We start from the raw sequence: 20,919 nt of genomic DNA on the forward strand, positions 1-20,919 counted from the left end.
GTATTGGATATTGTTATTGAACTGTATACTGCTAGTATGGTTCTGCAGGTATAGAGATGGTAGTCAGCTAGCGTCAAGTCTGGACCATAAAGTGGACGAAGCAGAACCTACCAGTCTGAACTGGCCCAGCTTCTCTGAGTCATCTTTGCCCTATGTTCTGGTGCGTTGTCTGTGCTATGTTCTCGTATGGTGCTATCGGATTTTGTCAATTTTTGGAGTGTATGAAACACTCAAGTTGTGCTAATTCAAACGTGGATTATTATCTATTAGTTGCAGGAGAACAGTCATCAATGGCTGAATCATTATCTGGATGGTGTTCATCTTGAAGTGAGAAATCTTCATACTTGAATTTCTTGAACCAATTGTAGCAGGTCTGCCTGTAAACTGCATCCTGGCCAAAAGGTCTTGCAAATGAGATCATGAGTCTTCGTTGCAGTGTGGTCACTTTTAGTGACAACAGTCCATAAATGTGTTCTTTCAAAAGTTGCATTTTGTCAGACATTGCTGATGCATCTATTTTCAGTGAAATGTGATGAAATTCTCCCTGGTTATTTTACTGATATACCAACATCCAATGTTCTAGAAAATTTTCCCCAGTCATTTTTTTAAAAAAATCAAAATGTCTAAATTTTATCTTTACAGCCTGATATAATACTAGAGAGATCTCTTTCACACCTGGATAAATACTAGTCATACTGCGTTATTTTTAATCTTACAAATTATCATGGTGTTCTTACTGTATCTAAAACCTACTACTTAAAAACAATTTTATAAACTTACAACTGACTATATATTTTAAAAAAAAACATTTTTTCATTTCAAATTTCTGTATTCATTTAATATTTATTTTTTATTAACAATAATTTTCATTAGAGTATATTAAAAACTTTTAAAATAAAATCTATTGTTTATCATAATCTAAGATAAACAATAATGTAAAAAAGAATTGAAAATACTGCCTTTGAATATGAAGTCTCATTCTATTGATAATATTTTGCTAAGTACAAAAATAGCAAATGTTTTTGATATTTTAGAAATCTTGAATTATAATTGTTACTCNTACAGAAACTGTGTATTTACATTGGTTTTATCACTTATTGTTAAATAATAAAATATTTATTCTTTGAAGAATTTAAGTCCTAATTTTACTATTTATTATTTTAATTGTAATAATAAGTAATAAAATGAAATATAAAATGATAAAATGTACTCAAGAATAATAAATATATTGAATAAAAACATTTAAAATAATTAATTAAAATTATTAAAACCATAGCCAAATTATCTTTAAGTTATAGATCATAAAACTAGAACTTTGTCAAACTGAAGCGCAGCAACGGCTTGCAAACTCACATTAGATGACTAGAGGCACTAAATTAAAGCCACTTGTCACACTGCACAGTCAGCAAATTCTTATCTTTGTTCTAAAACTTTCTTAATTTACATAACAAACGTTGTGCAAGGTATGATATGCTAAAGTATATAGAGTTAATTTTTGTTAGAAAAATGGAGAGATAAAATCAATATTCAAAAAAATATTTGGCAAGAGTTTTGCCATATTTCGAATGTCAGGTAGTGCATGCTCTTTTGTTTATAATGCAAAATTTTCCCATTGACTTAGCATGGGATAACCTTTCATCCCTGAAATCTCCCATTCTATGTCAAATTTTAAAATTCAGCCTCTGTCATGACATACCATTTTATTATTTCTTTTAACCTTTCAGCAGTGGGATAGTCAGGTAAGGTGCTACACCAAAGTATTGGAGAATAAACATGAGAAATTTTTAAAGTATTTTTCCACACATTTTTTCTCATTACCATTTCGGAAAAAGATTTTGTAAACAGTTATGTCTAGTAAAGAAAAGTCTTTTTTTATTGTTACATAATTCATTTTTTACGTGAATTTTTTTTTGGCGATAGTTTTTGGCGATACCCCCGAAAGAATTTAACAGATAAATCCATCCCTCACCACTGCCACATGAAAAAGCGATCTCATATATCATACACTGTTAGCATATTATACAAGGTCTTCCAAAGAGAATGCTACCATTTTAAATTATGCTAGTTAAAATCTGAGAATGTTGTAATGTATATTAAAACATTGATAAACTGTCCAAGTTTCACATTTGCCCATTACAATTTCTCAATGTGTGCACTTCATGTCACACAGCATGCATCCAACTGATACTCAAATTCTTCCTACACTTAGTACAGCATATCCATTGCCACTCCTTCAAGAACAGCCAGAATTCTATAGTTCCTGTAGCTCCACAGCTGTATCCTACTGCTCCTGCAGATTACTCATGTTTCCGCAACAATAAATGATTCCAACTTTGCAAACTACAGAACATAAAATGCCTTCTCTATTGTGGAATAACCATTTTCATCTATGGCACTTCCTCAAAGTAATAGAAAGCAAGACATTTAAATGCAGGTAGGAGATGAAACTTGGACAGTTACTTTATCAAAGGAGTACTGTACATCCCATACTTTTCAGATATTATAGTAATATAAAATGGTAAAATTCACTTTGGAAGATCCAGATTATAAAGTTAATAATCTATTAAGTATTGCTTTATGTAACTATGCGGGACAGTCTTTTTAGAAATTAAATAGCATATTTTATTAACAAACTAACCATTAATCATTGCTAAATAATGGCAATCTGAACTGAATTTTATTGTGCCCACTCCATGTCTATCAGGTTTGCTGCAATCAAGAGGTTTCAGTGATACATTAACTGGACGTTCTGTAATTATTTCATCTGAAAATAAATATAAATTATTCGACTATAAATAAAATAATTTTCTGCTTATTTAAAAATAAATTAATAATTCAAAATTACTATTAATCAAATTTCTCACATTTGCTACGGCCTTCAAAAATTGAATCTGTATTTGGATCCGATATTAAAGGTCTTTCTTTGTAGACAACCTAAGAAAATATATAAAATAAAAATGTTTTATTAAAAATTCATTCAACAACCATTGCCTTAATACATTATGATATTTTCTGACTGACTATGCTTTATTTAGTAACTAATCAAACATAATTTAAATGTCTAACAAATATGAGTAATATAGAGCACAAGGGGTCTAAGTGATATTTCCTAAAATATCCAGTTTAATGAAATGATAGTACTTAAACAGGTAACAGTATACAGGTAAATCTTATATGACTGCAATAGTTAGATTCATATATTATATGAATCTAACTATTCTGCATTAAGTTAAGTATATTCTGCATATAAGTTAAGGTTAAAAATGTTACAAGTAAAAATTATATATGTAAATTGTTTACATTATAATACAAATAAATAAGAAGAATTTCATAAAGTAACAATTTTAAAAAATTATTGTTTCTTATAAATTCTATTTGAAAAGTCTATATTCGGCTATAACAATTCTTTAATACTATTTCTACCATTATAAAAATCTATATAAAGATGTAAAACTGGTTGAATTTAGTTTTTGTTAAATTCAATTCAAATTTAATTTTTTTTTTAATCAGTGAAATTTCANCACCGTGGACGGATATATCCATTCCTCACTGGTTAATGTGCAAAATTTTGTTCAAATTGATCAAAACATTACTTCACAAAATGTGCTTCAGTGATTTGTCATAAAATTGTAATTGCCATGCAGTTGCATTGCCAATTATGCTATGTAGACTATTAATTAACAGTTCTAGACCTTTGTTTCTAAAGTTATTAATTAATTAATTTTAGATATAACCATATAGGTTATTTATCATGAGATGACAACCTAAATGCCATCCTCTGTCCAAATTGATTTACTAGCCTTATAAAAGCCCAATAACAATTTGACAGTTCAATTAAAAACTTAAATGTATTGGATTGGTTGTTGTTATTAATTAATACAGTCATCATCTGTTCACAGCACCACTGCAAAAGAAAGCTTATGATGTTGTGGTGCTAACGGCAGGACATGTAGCAGTCACCTTGCATGCAAATGCAAATTTGCATGCATGGTGACTGCTACTGAAATTTGCTTTTGCTAATTGTCTACCAACAATATGAGAAGAGGGTTCTGTAACAAAGTTTCCATGTCTCTGATGGTGGACAAAGATGTCATTGAGGCTGTTTTTGCTTGTCTCATAAGATAATGAGTCTGTCTGGAGTGTCCAGAGCCTGCCTGCCATGTATGTGCCCCCTCACTTATTCACCTGCTCCCAACACCTCCTCACAATCAGATTAGAATGGCTCAGGAATGGATAGTGTGCAATTCAGCAAAATGCTTGATTCCATCAGCCTAATGACGTGGCCTTTCTCAAACTCAAACTGGGCATGTCTTTGACTGCATCATACAGGCTTGCATGAAGTTTGAAGAACTCCAATCCAAACAACAGATAAACTGAAAATTCTAAACACAGTCACTCTTTGTAAATCTTTTTGCAGGATGTTGAGCAATGAATTTAAGTCAACCTGGTTAGAATTACTTGGCATACAATCAGATAGCCAATGAAAAAGAAATTTAATTTTATTGGAATTTACAAAAATTTTATTATACAGCTTAGCTATTTAAAAATTTCTACAGTTTGCACACTTTATATGGTAATAATAAACATAATACTTTCAAAACAAAACTTAATTTTCTTAAACAACCAACAACTTAACCTTTGTAGAGAAGATTAGTCAGATATAGTGCTATCATGATGTAGTGGAGAATAAACGTGGGAAAATGTTTAAGAATTTTTCCACCCGTTTTTCTTGTTTCCGTTTCAGAAAAAAATTTTTTAAACAGTTACGTCTAGTATAGAAAAAAAAAATCTTTCTTTATTGTAACGTAATTCCTTTTTATGTGAATTTTTTTCGCGGTAATTTTTGGCTAAAATTTTTTTGCGAATATCGACGTCATTCTCCAGTGCCACGTGATCGCCCTTGACGAGTATATCCGTCGATCACTGCAGAGCGGTTAATTTGAAAATTCACCTGAGAATTGGCTGAAAATAGTTATTAAGATTTTTATCACCATCACCTTTAAGGTTCAGAATCAATACTTTCTCAATATAATAGAGAAAATGAAAAAATATTTATCATGAGAATAATAAAATATTTTTAATAAGTAATCATCAAACATTTTTACAATTACAGATATCCCTCATACAACACAGCACTTCTACAACATGATTTTGCTCTAACACGAACCAAAAATTGGGGATATCCACTATACAACATGGTTTCCAGTTTCGCTCTAACATCATTCAAGAATTTGGAAAATCCTCCATACAAAATTTCACAATTTTTAACAACAAACTCTGTTATTCTTTATTTTTTTTATTCAATTGCAAGTTGTCTCAAATTTGCCCATGAATTTTAGAATATTGAAATTTTCATTTATTTTGTGCCTTTTGTCAGGTTTACTTTAATGAAAACTGATAGTGTAATTTATTTTTTTTCTTTGTTGTCCTAGCTTTCCTATCAACCAGCTGTTGTCTTTGTTGCTTTCAGACTTTAGCCCTTGAAACTATCACTGTGCTTTGTTTTTATAGATTAATCTCCATATTTAGTAAAGTTTATTTAAACATTTTTAGGTAAGTGTTATTAAACTTTTTTAACTATACATAAGTAAATGTTTGTAAAAATGACAAATAAAATACTCAAACTGTTCCCAACTTGAGCAATTCGGTATTTAAACACAAATTCTGGAAAGAAATTTGCTCATTACTCAACTGAACAAATGCGACCCTCTAGAACAAATTTTCAATTAATAACATTTTTATTTTGCCATTCATAAAAAAAATTATGATAAAAATTAAAAAAATTAAGATGTTGCTGATATTTCTGATCAAGATCAACAAAATAGCTCAGAAGATGACAATACTTTGTAAAAAGAAAATGCTCTCATTTAACTAAAAGCAATATCAATGCATCATACAGTATTTAATTGTGATTGTTAGTTAATTATTGATAATGAAAGTAATCAATAATTTATTTCCAAACATATTTCTCTTACAATAGTAACAAAAAGTATAGTAAACTTTTGTAAACTTATCCCATATTTTGAATTAATTCTTTATTTCATATAGCACAGATTTGCATAACATGGCACTATTCCAGAACATAATTAATGTGTTATATGAGGGATATCTGTAATTGTTTTTTCTCATATTTTATTGTTTTTATTGTATTTATTTTATTGTAAATTTTTGATAGTTATTGTATTTTTATATGAATAACAGATATTTGGAATACAAGTTTGAATTTGTAAAATTGCATTCTAATATGTTAATTTTCAAATTGAGTTAATAAGGACTACACTGATGGCATTGTTATATATTTAGAATGTATTTTTCTTCTTTGAAGAAGGTCATTAAAACAACCAAAAACATTAAAGTATAATTAAAAGTATACTGCATTTAAAGGTATCAGTGTGAAATTAATAAAGCAATTTTTAACATGTTTGAAATTTTCTATTTAGTTTCTTATTTAAAGTTTTTCAGAAATGATCATTTGTTCAAAATCTTAAATCTCCAAAAGTTCTTAACTGATTGCTTTGAAATTTTGACACAACATTGCATTCAAATACATACGTTTTTATATTACATAGATGTTGAAATTCCCCCTGAGGGAGAGAGGGACAAAATTAAGGCTTACCGTGAAGAACTGGTCTTCTATTATTCTATTTTAGATGTGGTTTTTTGCATTTTTGATTGCGTTTTAATAGGATACGTCAAGAGATTGTACACTAAGAAGGAATTTTTCGAAATCCCCCGCAGGGAGTGTTATACATTTATAATAAATACATTTTGGGCCACAGCAATGCGTGGCTGGGTACAGCTAGTCTATTATAAATTAGATTTTCTCAAAAAAATACTGTAAATAAAAAATTCTAATAAATAAATAAAAAATTTCTGCTTTCAAATTTGAATAAATTGAAAATGGTGCAATACTTTAAAGGTACTTACCATATCTGTAGTAATTTTAAAAGGAAAACCAAATTCTGCCCATGCTTTAAATGTAATTCTATTTAAAAGACGAACCTAAAATTAATAAAAGACAAAATGATAAATAATATGCACTTTCTAATTACTCATCAATTCAAAATAAAATAATTGAGTTTTATCATTTTTTTTGGTTATTCATTTGAAGAAATTTTGATAAATTATTCATACAGGTATACCTCGACTTACGTCGTTTTGAGTTACATCGTTCCCGATTATACATCATTTGTCAAAAAAGTATATGAAAAAATAAAAATCAAGTTTAAGTCATTTTATTCTACTTTACGTCTGTCCACCACAAATATTGAAGTCGTAATATCACAAGAAAAGCATTTAAAGCACAAAATCATAATAAAATATATACATTTATAAGTATGTACTGTATTTACAGTACATGCATTCATAAAGTTAGATTACTTTTTTCTGTACTATATTACAAACTAAAATTTATTTGTAAGCTTAAAATAGATCCTTATTAACCATATACTATTAAAAATACATTAATACATAAAATACAGAACCGGGAATGGTAATTTATGGTTTAGCCTAGTGACACGTAAATTCGACTTATATCATTTTTCGACTTACGTTGACTCTCCTGGAACCAATTACTGATATAAGGCGAGGTATACCTGTATTTTCATGAAAAATTTATTTTTATATTGTAGAAATAATATTCAAAAGTTTTTTCTTGGTTAAAAAATAAACAATTTCTCCAAATCATAAATTAGTAGTAAAAATACTTTTAATAGATTATAAAAAAATAATACCAATTTAATTATCATTTACATTTACATTTAATTATGTTTGTTAATTTACACACTTCACAGTTTTGTTTAAATATGATTACACAGTGGGACCACCATGTCTGTGGATGATATGTTTCAAAGTCTACCATAGATAGCAGCAATCTATCTGCAAAAACCATACTCATGTATATATCATGATAGATTGAGGGAAAATAAAAGCACAACTACTGTTAAGTATTGTTATGTATACTATGCACCAAAATATACAGTACTGAAATAAAACAATAATACCTTGTTATCATCTGTGAATTCCAGTACTATATATTTTGGCACATACTGTATTTTGCATTGTTTCATATATCTACACTTAACATATAATAAAAAATAATTATTAAAAATATATTTAAATAATGTATATTTTGATTGTTATTAGAATGATCTCATTACTAAAGTAAAGAAATCAACTGTGGGATTAGCTACAGTTATTATTGTGTTAGACTATTCACCTTTTGATGTCTGAAGAAGCTGGAGAAGGCAGAATACACAATGGCTGGATAATGTGAGTAGACAATGTTTACTGCTGGAGATCATCAATAGTAGACATTTTTGTTCTTATGAAAAAACATTGTAATGGGAAATTATTGCTTCTGCCTTTTCATTTTATGAAACATTATGAAGTTCTAAAACTTCTGTTATTAAATGGGTAACTTTAATGTTGCATTCTATCGTAGGATCATATTCTATTATCTTTTCATTCAAATTCTGGGTCATTCAAAACTCTTCAAATTTTTCTAGTTTCAATGCTGCTGGTTCTAGTTCAGTGTCTTCATCACAGTCTTCTTCCTCTGAGACAATCTGGTGAGTTAGAACAACTTCTTGTTTGTCAACACTTCTCCCTCTATCATATTGACAAATCTCTCACCACCAATTTGTCTTGCTGCTTGAATTAACTCTTACTTCTATGTCAATTCCAGGGAAGCCTTGGAAATTGTGTACAGCATCACTTCAAAAATTCTTCCAGCATGCTGTTACTGTTTCTGGTTTTATTCATCCAATATTCCTTTGATGAAGATAATTGCATCAGCAATAGTGAATGATTTCCAAAACACTATAATTCCAAAATTGGGGCATTACATCATCATGGTTTGTAGAGGTGACGATGTATGTATGTATATAGCTATCCTGGGATCTGGTCTTAATTACTTTCAATAATATCAGTTTTAATATCCAGCCCCATTGCTATTGGATAATAAAACTTTGATATTATTGAAAATAGTTAAGACAGCCTCTGATCAGCAGCAAGATCTTAAAACTGTTATACTGTAAATTAAAGTGTCAATTAAAGGTTTTTCTTTTGTTAGGTTATTTTCTCCTGATTAGGTTGACTAGTAATTTCTGGACTTTGTAAATTATTGTTAAACTCTGTCATTATAACTGTTGAACTTTTTATTATAATAGTAATTACTAATTGTAGAAAACCCAATATTGGCAAATAAGTTTAAGAACTCTGGTGTGAAGTTTTTGTCTTGTTTATCAGACATCTTTTGCTTAAACTCTGCAAGCTAGAAGGATAAACATATAATTGGAAACTATTCAATATTTGCAAGTCCATTTCTATTTCCTAGTTTGATTGATTTCATTATCTCAACATAAAAATGATTATATGTCAGTGTATAATATGGAAAAACTTACAAACTTATCTTATGTTCTTAATCAGTTTATAATATTGTTCTAATATTAAATATATGATTTTCTCCCACTTATTTTTTTAAACAATATTAAAATCATTATCAATAGGAAAAAAAGTAATATCATCATCTACAAAGTTGCAAGTGATTTTGTCAAACTTGCTAGTATAAATGAAAAATGTAATTGAAAATAGACAAAAATAATAAATTCATTATTACTCTCAAAATTTAAAACAAAATTCATTTAAAACATTTTGTTGATCTGATAAAACTTTAACTAGTTTGAAATTTTAACCCAATGTATATAATTCTCANATGTTCTATTTCTTGCTGAGTTTGATTTTTATATTCTACCAGAGGGTGATCTTTAAAAATGACTAAAAAAACGTTTGTAATTAAAAATTGTTTTTTCTGCTTATAAAGGTTTCCTGAGTTTTGAATTTCCATTATCGCAGTTTCTATTTTTACATTATTATGTTCTGAAGAACATATCTTTCAAATTTCATCACAATCTATTCATTAAATCTGATTTAAACTAAAAATTTTACAGAAAAATAGTTAATTTTGAATTTTATTTTCTTCAAGGTTTTTTTTTCCTGTTTTAATATATATAAATTCCAACATTTTTGCTATATTTCAACTTTCTAGTTTGAAATTTTAACCCAATGTATATAATTCTCATACTTTCTAATATATGTACTTAAAAATACTTTTGTTACATAAAAAGAATATTTTGAAAATAATAAAAATTGTCTCTCAAGTAAATTGTTTAAAAACAAGTTTTATTTTCACATCCTTTTAAAAACTTGACTTTTTGATGAATAGTTCAATCCAAAATTTCATTCAGTTTTGAAATATTTATTCAAATATTTTTTTTTTCATGATCATTTTCTACATTTGTATACAAAAAAATCTATAATAGTATACAATAATGACAGTGTCATAAATTTTAATTTCACCTCAGGTTATCTAAAATTAATATCACTTACTTTTTGATCATAGCTTCCTATGGCAAGAAATTGTCCTGTATGAGACCAAGCAACTGATTTAATACCAAGAGCCCAGGAATAAGATTTGAATGTCATTAAACAAAAGCCATCCAATGAATAAATTAGAACTTTATACTAAAATGTTTTAATAAACTGAGTTAGCATTGAATAGTATTGAATTTTCTATTAAAATATTTAATAATAGTGGTATTTACATCTTCTGTCAAAGCTTCCCAAACACAAAGGACCATTCCATCCGGTGACCAAGAAATGCCAGCTAAATCTTTAGTATCTGTTTCAAAATGCTATTGAATAAATAAATTTTTATAATTTTTAAATTTAATTTCACAATTTCATGATTGAAAAAAAGATATTTAAAATAAATTAAAATACATATATCAATCACATTATGTTATTCAAGTTACTTACCTTAACAAGCTGCCAGGTAGAACATACTATTATACTTATATGGTCCCGGCAATCGCGTCTTTCTGCTAATGCCAGAAATCTCCCATCTTGCCGAAATGACAATCCAGGATTAGCTGCTTTACAGTATTTTAAATATGACACTGTTTTCGAAACAAGAGACCATACAGTTATTCTCATCTGAAACAAAATAAAACCAGAGGACACATTTTAGACATAGTTAGTTATATTAAAAAAAAAAATTATGAAAATTCAATATATACAAAAAATAATCATAAAATACATAAAATGACATATTAAAAAAATCTTTTAAATTCAAAACTTATAAATTGTAATTGGTAAATTATAGTTTATTTACTAAACTAACTCATTTAAATAGGATTTAGTGAAAAGTAATAATTGAAGTGAATATTTTTATATACAGGATATAAGTGTATATATTTTTATATACACTTAAACATCTGTCTAGGGGCAAAAAAAATCTTTTCAGATTGCATAAATGTATCATATGTGTGCTTATTCCAGTGCAAAATAACTCAAGGGAATCAATTTATGATTTAGCATAATACACAAATAATCTTTGACTGTAGAGGATAAAGACAGCAATGCAGAAATTAATACAATAAAATGAACTTTATTTTGTTAGAGAACATGTTCCAAAACAAACATCTTTAGTGGCAGTACAAAGATGTTGATGGTCGAGCTAGACATCATGGATGGTGTATAGCATTGCTGGTGTCACTATTTTATAGACGTCTTGTATGAGTCTATCCAGTTCTCCAACATCATGCAGCAATACATGATGTTGTGCATCATACATCAATGCTTTTAGGTGACCTCACATAAAAAAATCTGGAGTCAAGTCTGAGAAACATGGTGGATATGGATCAGAGTCATGTTGTCCTATCCAGCTGTTGACAAACCCTCTGAATCACTGATGCATATCTGTCTGTGAATGAAGTGACACATCATCATGCTAATACCAAACTTGCTGTTCACCATTATATTTAGGATGTTCACATATTGGTCACTATTCGAAGTGTAGTCTATCTGTGGAGCCCACACTGCCCAATAGCATTTTTTAAATGAATTAATCTTTTGTCCTTGGATAGCTATTTAAATATCAGTTATTTTAGTAATGAAACTAGAATGCACCATGTGCATACACTTGTGAAATGCTGGAAAAATCTCTTTTCCATTGGACAGATGTTTAAGTGGACACCTTGACTAAATTCTATTTTAAAAACTATATGTATACAAATATTTTTACATATATTTAATGCAATATATAAATTTTTGTTGTAAATAAAATTGGAATTAATTTTTGCAAAACTATTTGTTCTGAAGACTCAGACACTCAAGAAACCTTTATAAGCAGAAAAACACATTTTCAAAGACCATCCTCTGCTAGAATAAAAAATTATTTGTTTATATTCTATTTTTTGCTGAGTTTAAACTTTGAACATAGATGCCAGTTGGTTTAAATTAAAAATTAAAACAAAAGAATAAAAATACAAATAAAATATGAAGCTAAATGAAGAAAAATAAACAACATAAATAAAAATTACAATATAAACACATAAAGAATATATAAAAGGTGATGCAAAAAAAGGATCAATGTAAATAAAGATGAGTATCTCTAAGATGTATGGAGATGACAATTCTCCATACATCTGGTTATGCCTTATCCAACTTGGATAAGGCATAACCAGCATTGCTTACCTTTATTTACATCAATTATTGTATCACCCCTATATATTCTTTATGGACTTTTATGTATTTATATTTTAATTTTTATTTATGTTATTTATTTTTCTTCATTTATCTTCATATTTTATTTGTATTATTATTATTTTGTTTTAATTTTTAATTTAAACCAAACAGCATTCTATGTTTCAAAGTTTATCTATTATGTTCTATTTCTTGCTGAGTTTGATTTTTATATTCTACCAGAGGGTGATCTTTAAAAATGACTAAAAAAACGTTTGTAATTAAAAATTGTTTTTTCTGCTTATAAAGGTTTCCTGAGTTTTGAATTTCCATTATCGCAGTTTCTATTTTTACATTATTATGTTCTGAAGAACATATCTTTCAAATTTCATCACAATCTATTCATTAAATCTGATTTAAACTAAAAATTTTACAGAAAAATAGTTAATTTTGAATTTTATTTTCTTCAAGGTTTTTTTTTCCTGTTTTAATATATATAAATTCCAACATTTTTGCTATATTTCAACTTTCTAGTTTGAAATTTTGCTTCTATAAAATTTCACTAATAAAATCAAAATTCATTACACACAAAATTATAACTTATATCTATTAAATTTTAGGACTAGTATATATTGTATTCTAATATTAAAAAAATAGTTCAAAACATGAATATTTAATTGTGGTTTTAAGTTTAAAATTTAGATATTATTCCTTCAAATTATTTGATATTTTGGTATACTAAAAATACCCCGAGCATCCATAAAGTTTTGAATGATTCTAAGAAAACTTAAAAAATAAAAAAATAGTTTTGAACATAAATAATAAAATTCAGACTATTATATAGTAACTTTTTGTGTTAGCATTAATTTCAATATTAAAATTGAATGCAAAATTAGCATCTTCTGATAATTAGATGAACTGTCAAAAATTTTTCTTTGAGTTTATGAAAGTGTATTATGTAAAAGTTTTACATTAGAAAAATTTAGAAAAATATCATTAGAAAGGTTATGGCAGGATAAGCATAGTAAATAGGTCATAATCAAATAATAGGATGAAAATTGGCTCAAAAGTAAGTGTGATTAATTACTGTCTAATACTAGATCAAACTTTTCACAAATTTTGAGGTTATGCAGGGATCACTCCAAAAAATCTAAAATTGCCAATCATTTCACCTGTTCTAAATTTTTTTCATCATCAGTTTTACTTACTAATTAATGCAGATTCTAGTAACTTATCAGTTTGGAGTCTGGAAAACAAAAATAACATGTTAAGCAGTCACTTAAAAATAGAATCATTTTTGAATAATTTTTAATGAATAATTCCAAATAACACTTTTGATCACAAAGCTTAAACAGTATTTCACATGTTCTGTCATGTCAGAATTTTAATTCTTTAGTCAACTGAAAAAAAGTTAAAGTGGAAAAAATCCCCAATTTAGAAATGCTGAGAGGCATTTCATGAAAACGGCCTTCAGTTCTATGTCATTTCTTGTTTTCTTTCTCAAACTTGCCCTGCACATCATGACATTATTAGGTCTCTGGTGCACGGAACTGCTATTGCATAGGAACTCAACATTCTGCTGTTTTTCCTGAAGCATGCTTTGTAATTCAAACTTTTCACATTGAATGACAAAATAAGCAGAATAGGGTTTTTATAAATATTATCATATAGTAATTTTGCACTATGCAGTACAACCCCTGGTTATGCATGAAAATACGATTTTGAATTTTTCAAAATATTTATATTTTTTTTGGCAAATTACAAAGTAAAAAATATATGTCATTATTAGAAGAAATGTGGCACACAAGGTGGTATATATTAGAAAATTTTTTGGCAGAAAATTCAAATAAAAAAAAAATTAAGTTTTCAAAAAATGATTTCACTGGATTAGAACCGAATGGCAATTTCAAAAATTTTTACGAACCTTCATATCACCCTACTATATAATAGAAAAAATTGCTGACTTCATTTGCCAAATGTAACATAGGTAAAAAAATAAAATCTGAAAACAATCAATAAAAATCGTCCTAAATTATAAAATTTGCAATTAAATCACATACTGTGTTTCCCTGAAAATAAGACAGTGTCTTATATTAATTTTTGCTCTCAAAGATGCACTAGGTCTTATTTTCAGGGGATGTCTTATTTTTCCATGAAGAAGAATTCACATTTATTGTTGAACAAAAAAATTGAAAAACAGCGAGACGTATCCAGTCTTGCCTCGAGCCCTAATGCACACTTTCAGTTCCAAGTCAAACTTAGACGAGAGTACGTATATCCGGTCGTGTCAAACTGAACTTAAATAAAACCGAAGTCACGAACCAAAGTGAACTTATGAAGTTCTCATGCTGGAGTGGACTTCCCACTCTCACTTCAACTTAATCTTTTTATAGCGTCAACATCAGGTTCAATAACCAGTTAGTGCTTACTGAACCGTAGCATTATGCAAATTTGATGTGGCGTGATTCCCAGCCAACCAATTAGCGATCACCAGCCGTAACATTATGCAAATCTATGATTTCCAAGCCATAGTCTTATGCAAATCATGCCATGTGGCTTGATTGTCTGCTGACCAATCAGTGGCTGTACTTTCAAAAAGCCAATAGCCACTTTCAACCATCTGTCGATGACCATTACGAGTAAAAAAAAAAACTTTGCTAGGTCTTACTTTTGGGGGGAGGCCTTATATTTGGCAATTCAGCAAAACCTCTGCTAGGTCTTGTTTTCAGAGGATGTCTTATTTTCGGGGAAACACGGTACAAGAATTATAAAAACAATTTTCCTAAGTTATTTAACACATTATGATATGAACAGTTCATTCTACTGAATTCATTTTTTAGTTAATTTTTGGCTCAAAATTCAAATTTGAAAATGATTAAAAAATATTTTAAATTTTTTAAATAGATTAATCATCAAACGATATGCCAGATTTATCAGGCTATTTTTAAGTCTGATTAATAATCCAAAACAACAAAGTAATTTGGCAAGGCCCTCCTCATGTCTCCACCCTGTTGTGGTAGGGGACTTGATGATCTGTGCTGCTATATCTCAGTGAGGTCTACTCATCTGAGTGTAGAATGTCTATTGGAGAAACATAAAGCTTACTATAAACTGAAAAACTGCACACATTATTCAGCATTTGTCGAAATAAAATGTTAATATGTTGAGTGTTGTTGTTAAAACAATAATAAAATAAAAAACATTTCCCAGATTTTCTCCATTAATTATAATTCTAAAATAACAAAAAAATAAAAAATAAATAAAATTTGGTAATTACACTTAATTACCAAAGAACAAAAATAATAATTGCTCTCTAATATTAAGCACACACTAATAAACAGCACATCTTCAAGATGAAAGAAATTATAGACAGCAAGCTGTTTATTAGTATAAATACAATATATTTCTGTACTAAAAAAATGTTTGTTAGATAAATAACAGTAGAAAATATTTATGTGATTATTACATTGTCTGTATACTTTTTAATGCCAAATAAATTTTACTTAAAGTTAATTTATAAAACTTACATGATATGATGCTGTGGTTAAAATATGTCGACCATCCGGACTCCAGCATAAATCAATTAATCCAAATGATCCTTCATCAATTTTACAAGTCCATCTAGGTTCTTCTATAGACCAAGCCTACAAAATTTTGTAATGATAACAAGTTTTTATCTAATATTTTAAAAACACATTTGATATTATTAATATAAAATATCAAAACTTAAAAATTTACATTAAAAGTTATTAATCAGAATAGTAACAGATGATTTTATTAAAAGTTACAATTATATAAAAATTTAAAATAAATTTTAAAATCACATACACAACATTTCAATTTTAAATAAGAACAGGCTTTTAAATAGTTGAAGTTGAAACATGCATTTTAAATTTTAAGTGTCAACTTTATTAATACAGTAGAATCTTCTTATTATAATCAGTTTGGGACTCACTCATATTTATGATATTTATAGAATGTTAATATTAATTAAATAAAACTACAATTAATAGAAATTCTGGATTTATTGAACATTTTGACTAACATTAAAAGAACAGGTTAACAAATGAAAGATTGATATCATGTTAACATAAATCACTTTCATTCTACATGAGCTGTTTGACAGCCAAGAGAACTGGCATTATTAAAATTCATCTCAAAGAGAATGACCCAGCAGCATAGATGTGCATTTACCCAACCTTCTATTTGCACCATTTCTTACTTATTCAGTGATGCTCTACAATTTTCTAATTTACTTTTTTCTGTATTTCTCATAGGAATTTTAACTTCCAAATTTTATCACAAGAGTTCTGCTATCAGTCTCATTTGATAATGCATTGTGGCTTTACCATAACAATACCAAATTTCCATAGATTCCTATCTTTGTTAAAAAGTTATTTGGGTGACTCAGAATTTTAGTATTGTAATACATACAGGGTACACAGTATAGTTATGTGTAATAAATGTTCACTTAAATACATGCTTTCTTATTTGCATAACTTCACAATAATCAAACTTAATAATTTTTAAAAATTACCTGTACAATATTTCTTTTTAAAACACCACATAGTATATAGCATGAATCAGGTGACCACTAAAAACAATAAGGAATTAAATTATTCATAGGTTATTTTCAATATTAATATTTTGCTGCATATATAAAATATAAATTAAGACATGAAAAAAATTATTTAAAAAATAATATGATTTTTTAACTTAAAAACCATTTTTATATTCTAAAAAAACTACTAAAAGATATCACAACTGTCATAAAAAGTTAATTATTAACTCCAAATTTATTCAATTTTTATTTAAGTTTAAATTGTCATATACATAAATATATTATTTGAATGAAATATTAGGAAATTCTATTGAATCAAATCATAAAATTATTTTTGAAAAATGAGAAAAAATATAGTTTGTACTGAATATGATCATTTTATATCAACATCCATCAATGGGAAATTGCCAATTGAAGGAAATAGTAATTTATTGCAAAATCTACACTAGTTGAACATATATGATGGATGGAACAATATACGATGGAATACTTTGTGCGTGTACATATGGAAGAGTTTAATGTATCAATATTAGGAACTATTATAACCTTTAAGAAATATGGTCAATTTTGTTTTAATATTACAAACCATAAATCTTATTTAAAACGTATTTTAAAAGTTAATATAATGTAACATGTACAAGTTTTATCTGTAATTTGTTAATGTAATATATTATATCATCATATAAAAAAATTAACTTTTATGTAATTTTTTTATGTTAAAATTATGTTTTATTATAAGTAATAAAGTTAATTTTTTGAGAATTTCATTTGAGCAAGTTTATTTATTGTATGTATTTTTATAGTTAGTGTTTTTGTCAATACATTATACAACTCAATATTTTATACCCAAAAATTATATTTCATATTTTAGGTTTTAAAAAGTTAAACTGAAAAGGTAATTATTGATAAATGTTTTAAATAAGACAAAATGAACTTACTTTTATTTTTTCTATAATGTCTACACATACAAATATATGCTCAACATCCAATGTTTTAACTCTTCTTACTACACACCGATTTGATATAACATAAGCCTAAAATAAAAATTGAAATAAATTTGACAATTTTTGTATAAATTTCAAAAGTTTTATAAATAATTCATACATTAATTACCAAGATAACATTTTTAAATTTAAAATGTTTATAGAATTGATAAATTCTTTAAATATCAGATATGAGAATAGATATAATTTTAAGGTTTTTAAAAAATTCAATAATTTACATTTAAAAAAAATATTCTGTTAGAAGTTAGAATAAATTTAAAATATTCCTGTGCAAATTTTCTTAATTATTAAAAAATCTGTATTAAAAAGAAACTTAAAATTTAAATTTTATTCAATACAGTTTTATTTTGGGAATTTATAATAGCAGTGAAAACTTAATATTACAGGCAACGAATGCATTTACATGCATCATAAATGATTGATTAGCATTTATGAAAGATTGATCATTTTGTACCAATGTATTTTTATATATAAATGAAGGTCAGAAGTAATGCATGACTTATTAAATTCTTAAGATTATACCTAATATTTGATTATCTATGTATAAGAAATTAAACAAACAGCAAACCTTCGAATACCTTATTAATAACATATATTTAATTAATTATACACATTTAATTAAAATTAAACACACGTCATATTGTGTATTACTCACTTCTATTGTGTACTATTTATTATATTGTGTATTATTTAAAAGATACACCTGAATTAACTCATCTTTGGAGTGTTTCATTGATATTTATAAGAAAGTAACTTGAAAATAATCAAAATTGATGTAATTTAAAATTATAAACTTACCAGAAATTGTCCATTTTTTGAAATTTTCGCTAACGGGCGAGAAACCTTAAAAACTTCCGTAAACTTCATATCTGTCATTCCACTCTCCGGCTACAACGAACTTCCATTTAATTTCTAAACAGAATACTCCCGCCAAACTCCTTCCTTAAATTTGAATGTCAATGTCAAAACATTAGAAAACGCCATCTGGTGATAGATATGTGCAAGGAGGATATTTAAGAAACGATTTCGCTCGTGCGATCTATAATGACGTTTCTACGATATTAATATGACGGTGACGATTTTAATAACTATGCCGACTTTCCCTAATTTTATTCTGGTATAAATGCGCGCTTCAAAATATTATTAGGAAAGCCAATAATACCGGGAGCTTCCGTTTGCGTGCGGAGGAAATTTTATAATTAAATTTTAATTTATTTATAAAATTTAAAATATTCTAATAAGAATCGTCCTTCATAGATTATGCATTAAATATTTTATTAGAAAATCTATTAAAAGTACAGTAGATTACTTATTGTAATTACTGTGGAATTCGCCTGTATCGATCACAATGGCCGACTGATGTAAGCGGAGTAAGTAACTAAGAGTACAATTAGAAGAAATTCTTGTTTTATTGAATCTGAGATTAAAAGGACACGCAAAAACAATTGTAATTATTGTTGCTAATACAGTAATACTAACTGTGTTGTTTTCCCGCTGTTTTTGAAGTACTGACTGTTGGCAGCGCATATCTGAAGTAAGAAATGCCAATAACAGTTAAAGATTTAATGCTTAACTGTTAGGATTGGACGATAACTGACAATTACTGCGCATTATCGACTACACTTTGAGGCTGATAGGCGAAAAGACAGGTTAAAAATGCCTAACTAAAACTTTTATAGTGCATTCTTCTAAGTTATATGATTTCAGACGCGCTAACTCTGGTAACAGTAAATAAGAGATATCAATATCTGTACTCACAATACATGGATTCCGTATTGCCATCTTTTGTACTAGAGGTGCGTAAATTGTTTTAGTGTGACCTCCTTTCGATCTGTTTCAATTTTGACGACTCACGTAAACAAAATATGTTTCTACACCTATAAGAATTTAACATAAAAATACTACTATTTTTGCAAATAAACAATAGAATTTGGAAAACAAATACATAAAAACAAATAAATGTGTATATTTTAATTGAAAATAAGAAAAACCTGCGCCCTCAAGAGCATTTCCACGCCAAAAAAAAGAGCAAAAACGCATTCTCTTTGGGGATGGCCCACAGTTTGCGAGCCACTACTTTAAATAATATTTGTTATAAGTTAAGTTATAAGTAATGTGCAACAATTGCAATCTATGTTAATTTGCTGTAAAAACAGAAAACTGTTATTAATTAACCTTGGACTAGTCTGGTACGGTCACGAATCCTCCAAATGCTTCTATTGTTAGTCGCCCTCTTAATAGGCACCTTTTATATAGAACACCCATTCTTCATAACTATTTTAAAATATATGAATTTATTTATACAATTAATTAAAGAAAGTTGAAGAATTTAAAATTGTTCTTAAATTTTTAAACTTTTAGTTACATTATAAACTAAATCAATCAATAAGTACTATAATTTTAAAAAAAAATTATCTTATCTATTCTTTGTTATTTCTATATTAGGGAATGAATATCTAGAATTTATTAGAGTAAAATAAATTTTTCTTTTCGCAGTAGAAGAAACTTACAGATCGAATATTTATTCTTTTTTTGGAACAGTAAGAATAATGTTTCCATCGAACAGGTATTATAACGAGATCATTAACGAGAAAATATGATAAACGACTTTCTTTTCATCTGATAGAGGTCATTCGAGAAATAGGAGTCATTTAAAATAAGGTTTAATTTGCGAATTACTTTTTATATGTAGTAGCAAAGTAATAGATTAAAAAATATAGAAATTTTTACAGAATTATATAAAGAAAAATCGTTTCAAACGTCATACTGTTATATAACGAAGAATATTTTAATATTTAATATGTACGGGTGTATATTATACACTAGATA

The 20,919-nt window shown here is 27.4% G+C and overlaps 1 protein-coding gene across 1 annotated transcript; it reads right to left on the minus strand.

Moving 5' to 3' along the window:
- Positions 1 to 2,578: 2,578 nt before the first annotated feature.
- On the minus strand, positions 2,579 to 20,379 carry LOC111633386 (WD repeat-containing protein WRAP73-like). Its single transcript, XM_023377945.1, has 11 exons — positions 20,266 to 20,379; positions 18,889 to 19,032; positions 18,025 to 18,120; positions 17,063 to 17,119; positions 16,053 to 16,169; positions 10,819 to 10,995; positions 10,605 to 10,694; positions 10,390 to 10,524; positions 6,928 to 7,002; positions 2,865 to 2,934; positions 2,579 to 2,764 (listed from the first exon to the last, which is right to left on the minus strand). Exons 2-11 carry the CDS (start codon positions 18,964 to 18,966, stop codon positions 2,634 to 2,636), a joined length of 1,026 nt encoding a protein of 341 aa, XP_023233713.1. The 5' UTR covers positions 18,967 to 19,032; positions 20,266 to 20,379; the 3' UTR covers positions 2,579 to 2,633.
- Between the last annotated feature and the right edge of the window lie 540 nt (positions 20,380 to 20,919).

This window comes from Centruroides sculpturatus, unplaced genomic scaffold (assembly GCF_000671375.1).
Source record: "Centruroides sculpturatus isolate CEXI.00-Female unplaced genomic scaffold, Cexi_2.0 scaffold677, whole genome shotgun sequence".
Lineage (NCBI taxonomy): Eukaryota > Metazoa > Arthropoda > Arachnida > Scorpiones > Buthidae > Centruroides > Centruroides sculpturatus.

What these genes read in the sequence shown, in the direction of transcription:
- LOC111633386 (XM_023377945.1), bottom strand. Translation starts at nt 18,966, where the DNA reads ATGACAGATATGAAGTTTACGGAAGTTTTTAAGGTTTCTCGCCCGTTA. An exon ending in CAAAAAATGGACAATTTCTG is followed by an intron (nt 18,121 to 18,888) that starts GTAAGTTTATAA and finishes TTTTTATTTTAG; the next exon opens with GCTTATGTTATATCAAATCG. An exon ending in TTAAAATTACTACAGATATG is followed by an intron (nt 2,935 to 6,927) that starts GTAAGTACCTTT and finishes ATATTTTCTTAG; the next exon opens with GTTGTCTACAAAGAAAGACC.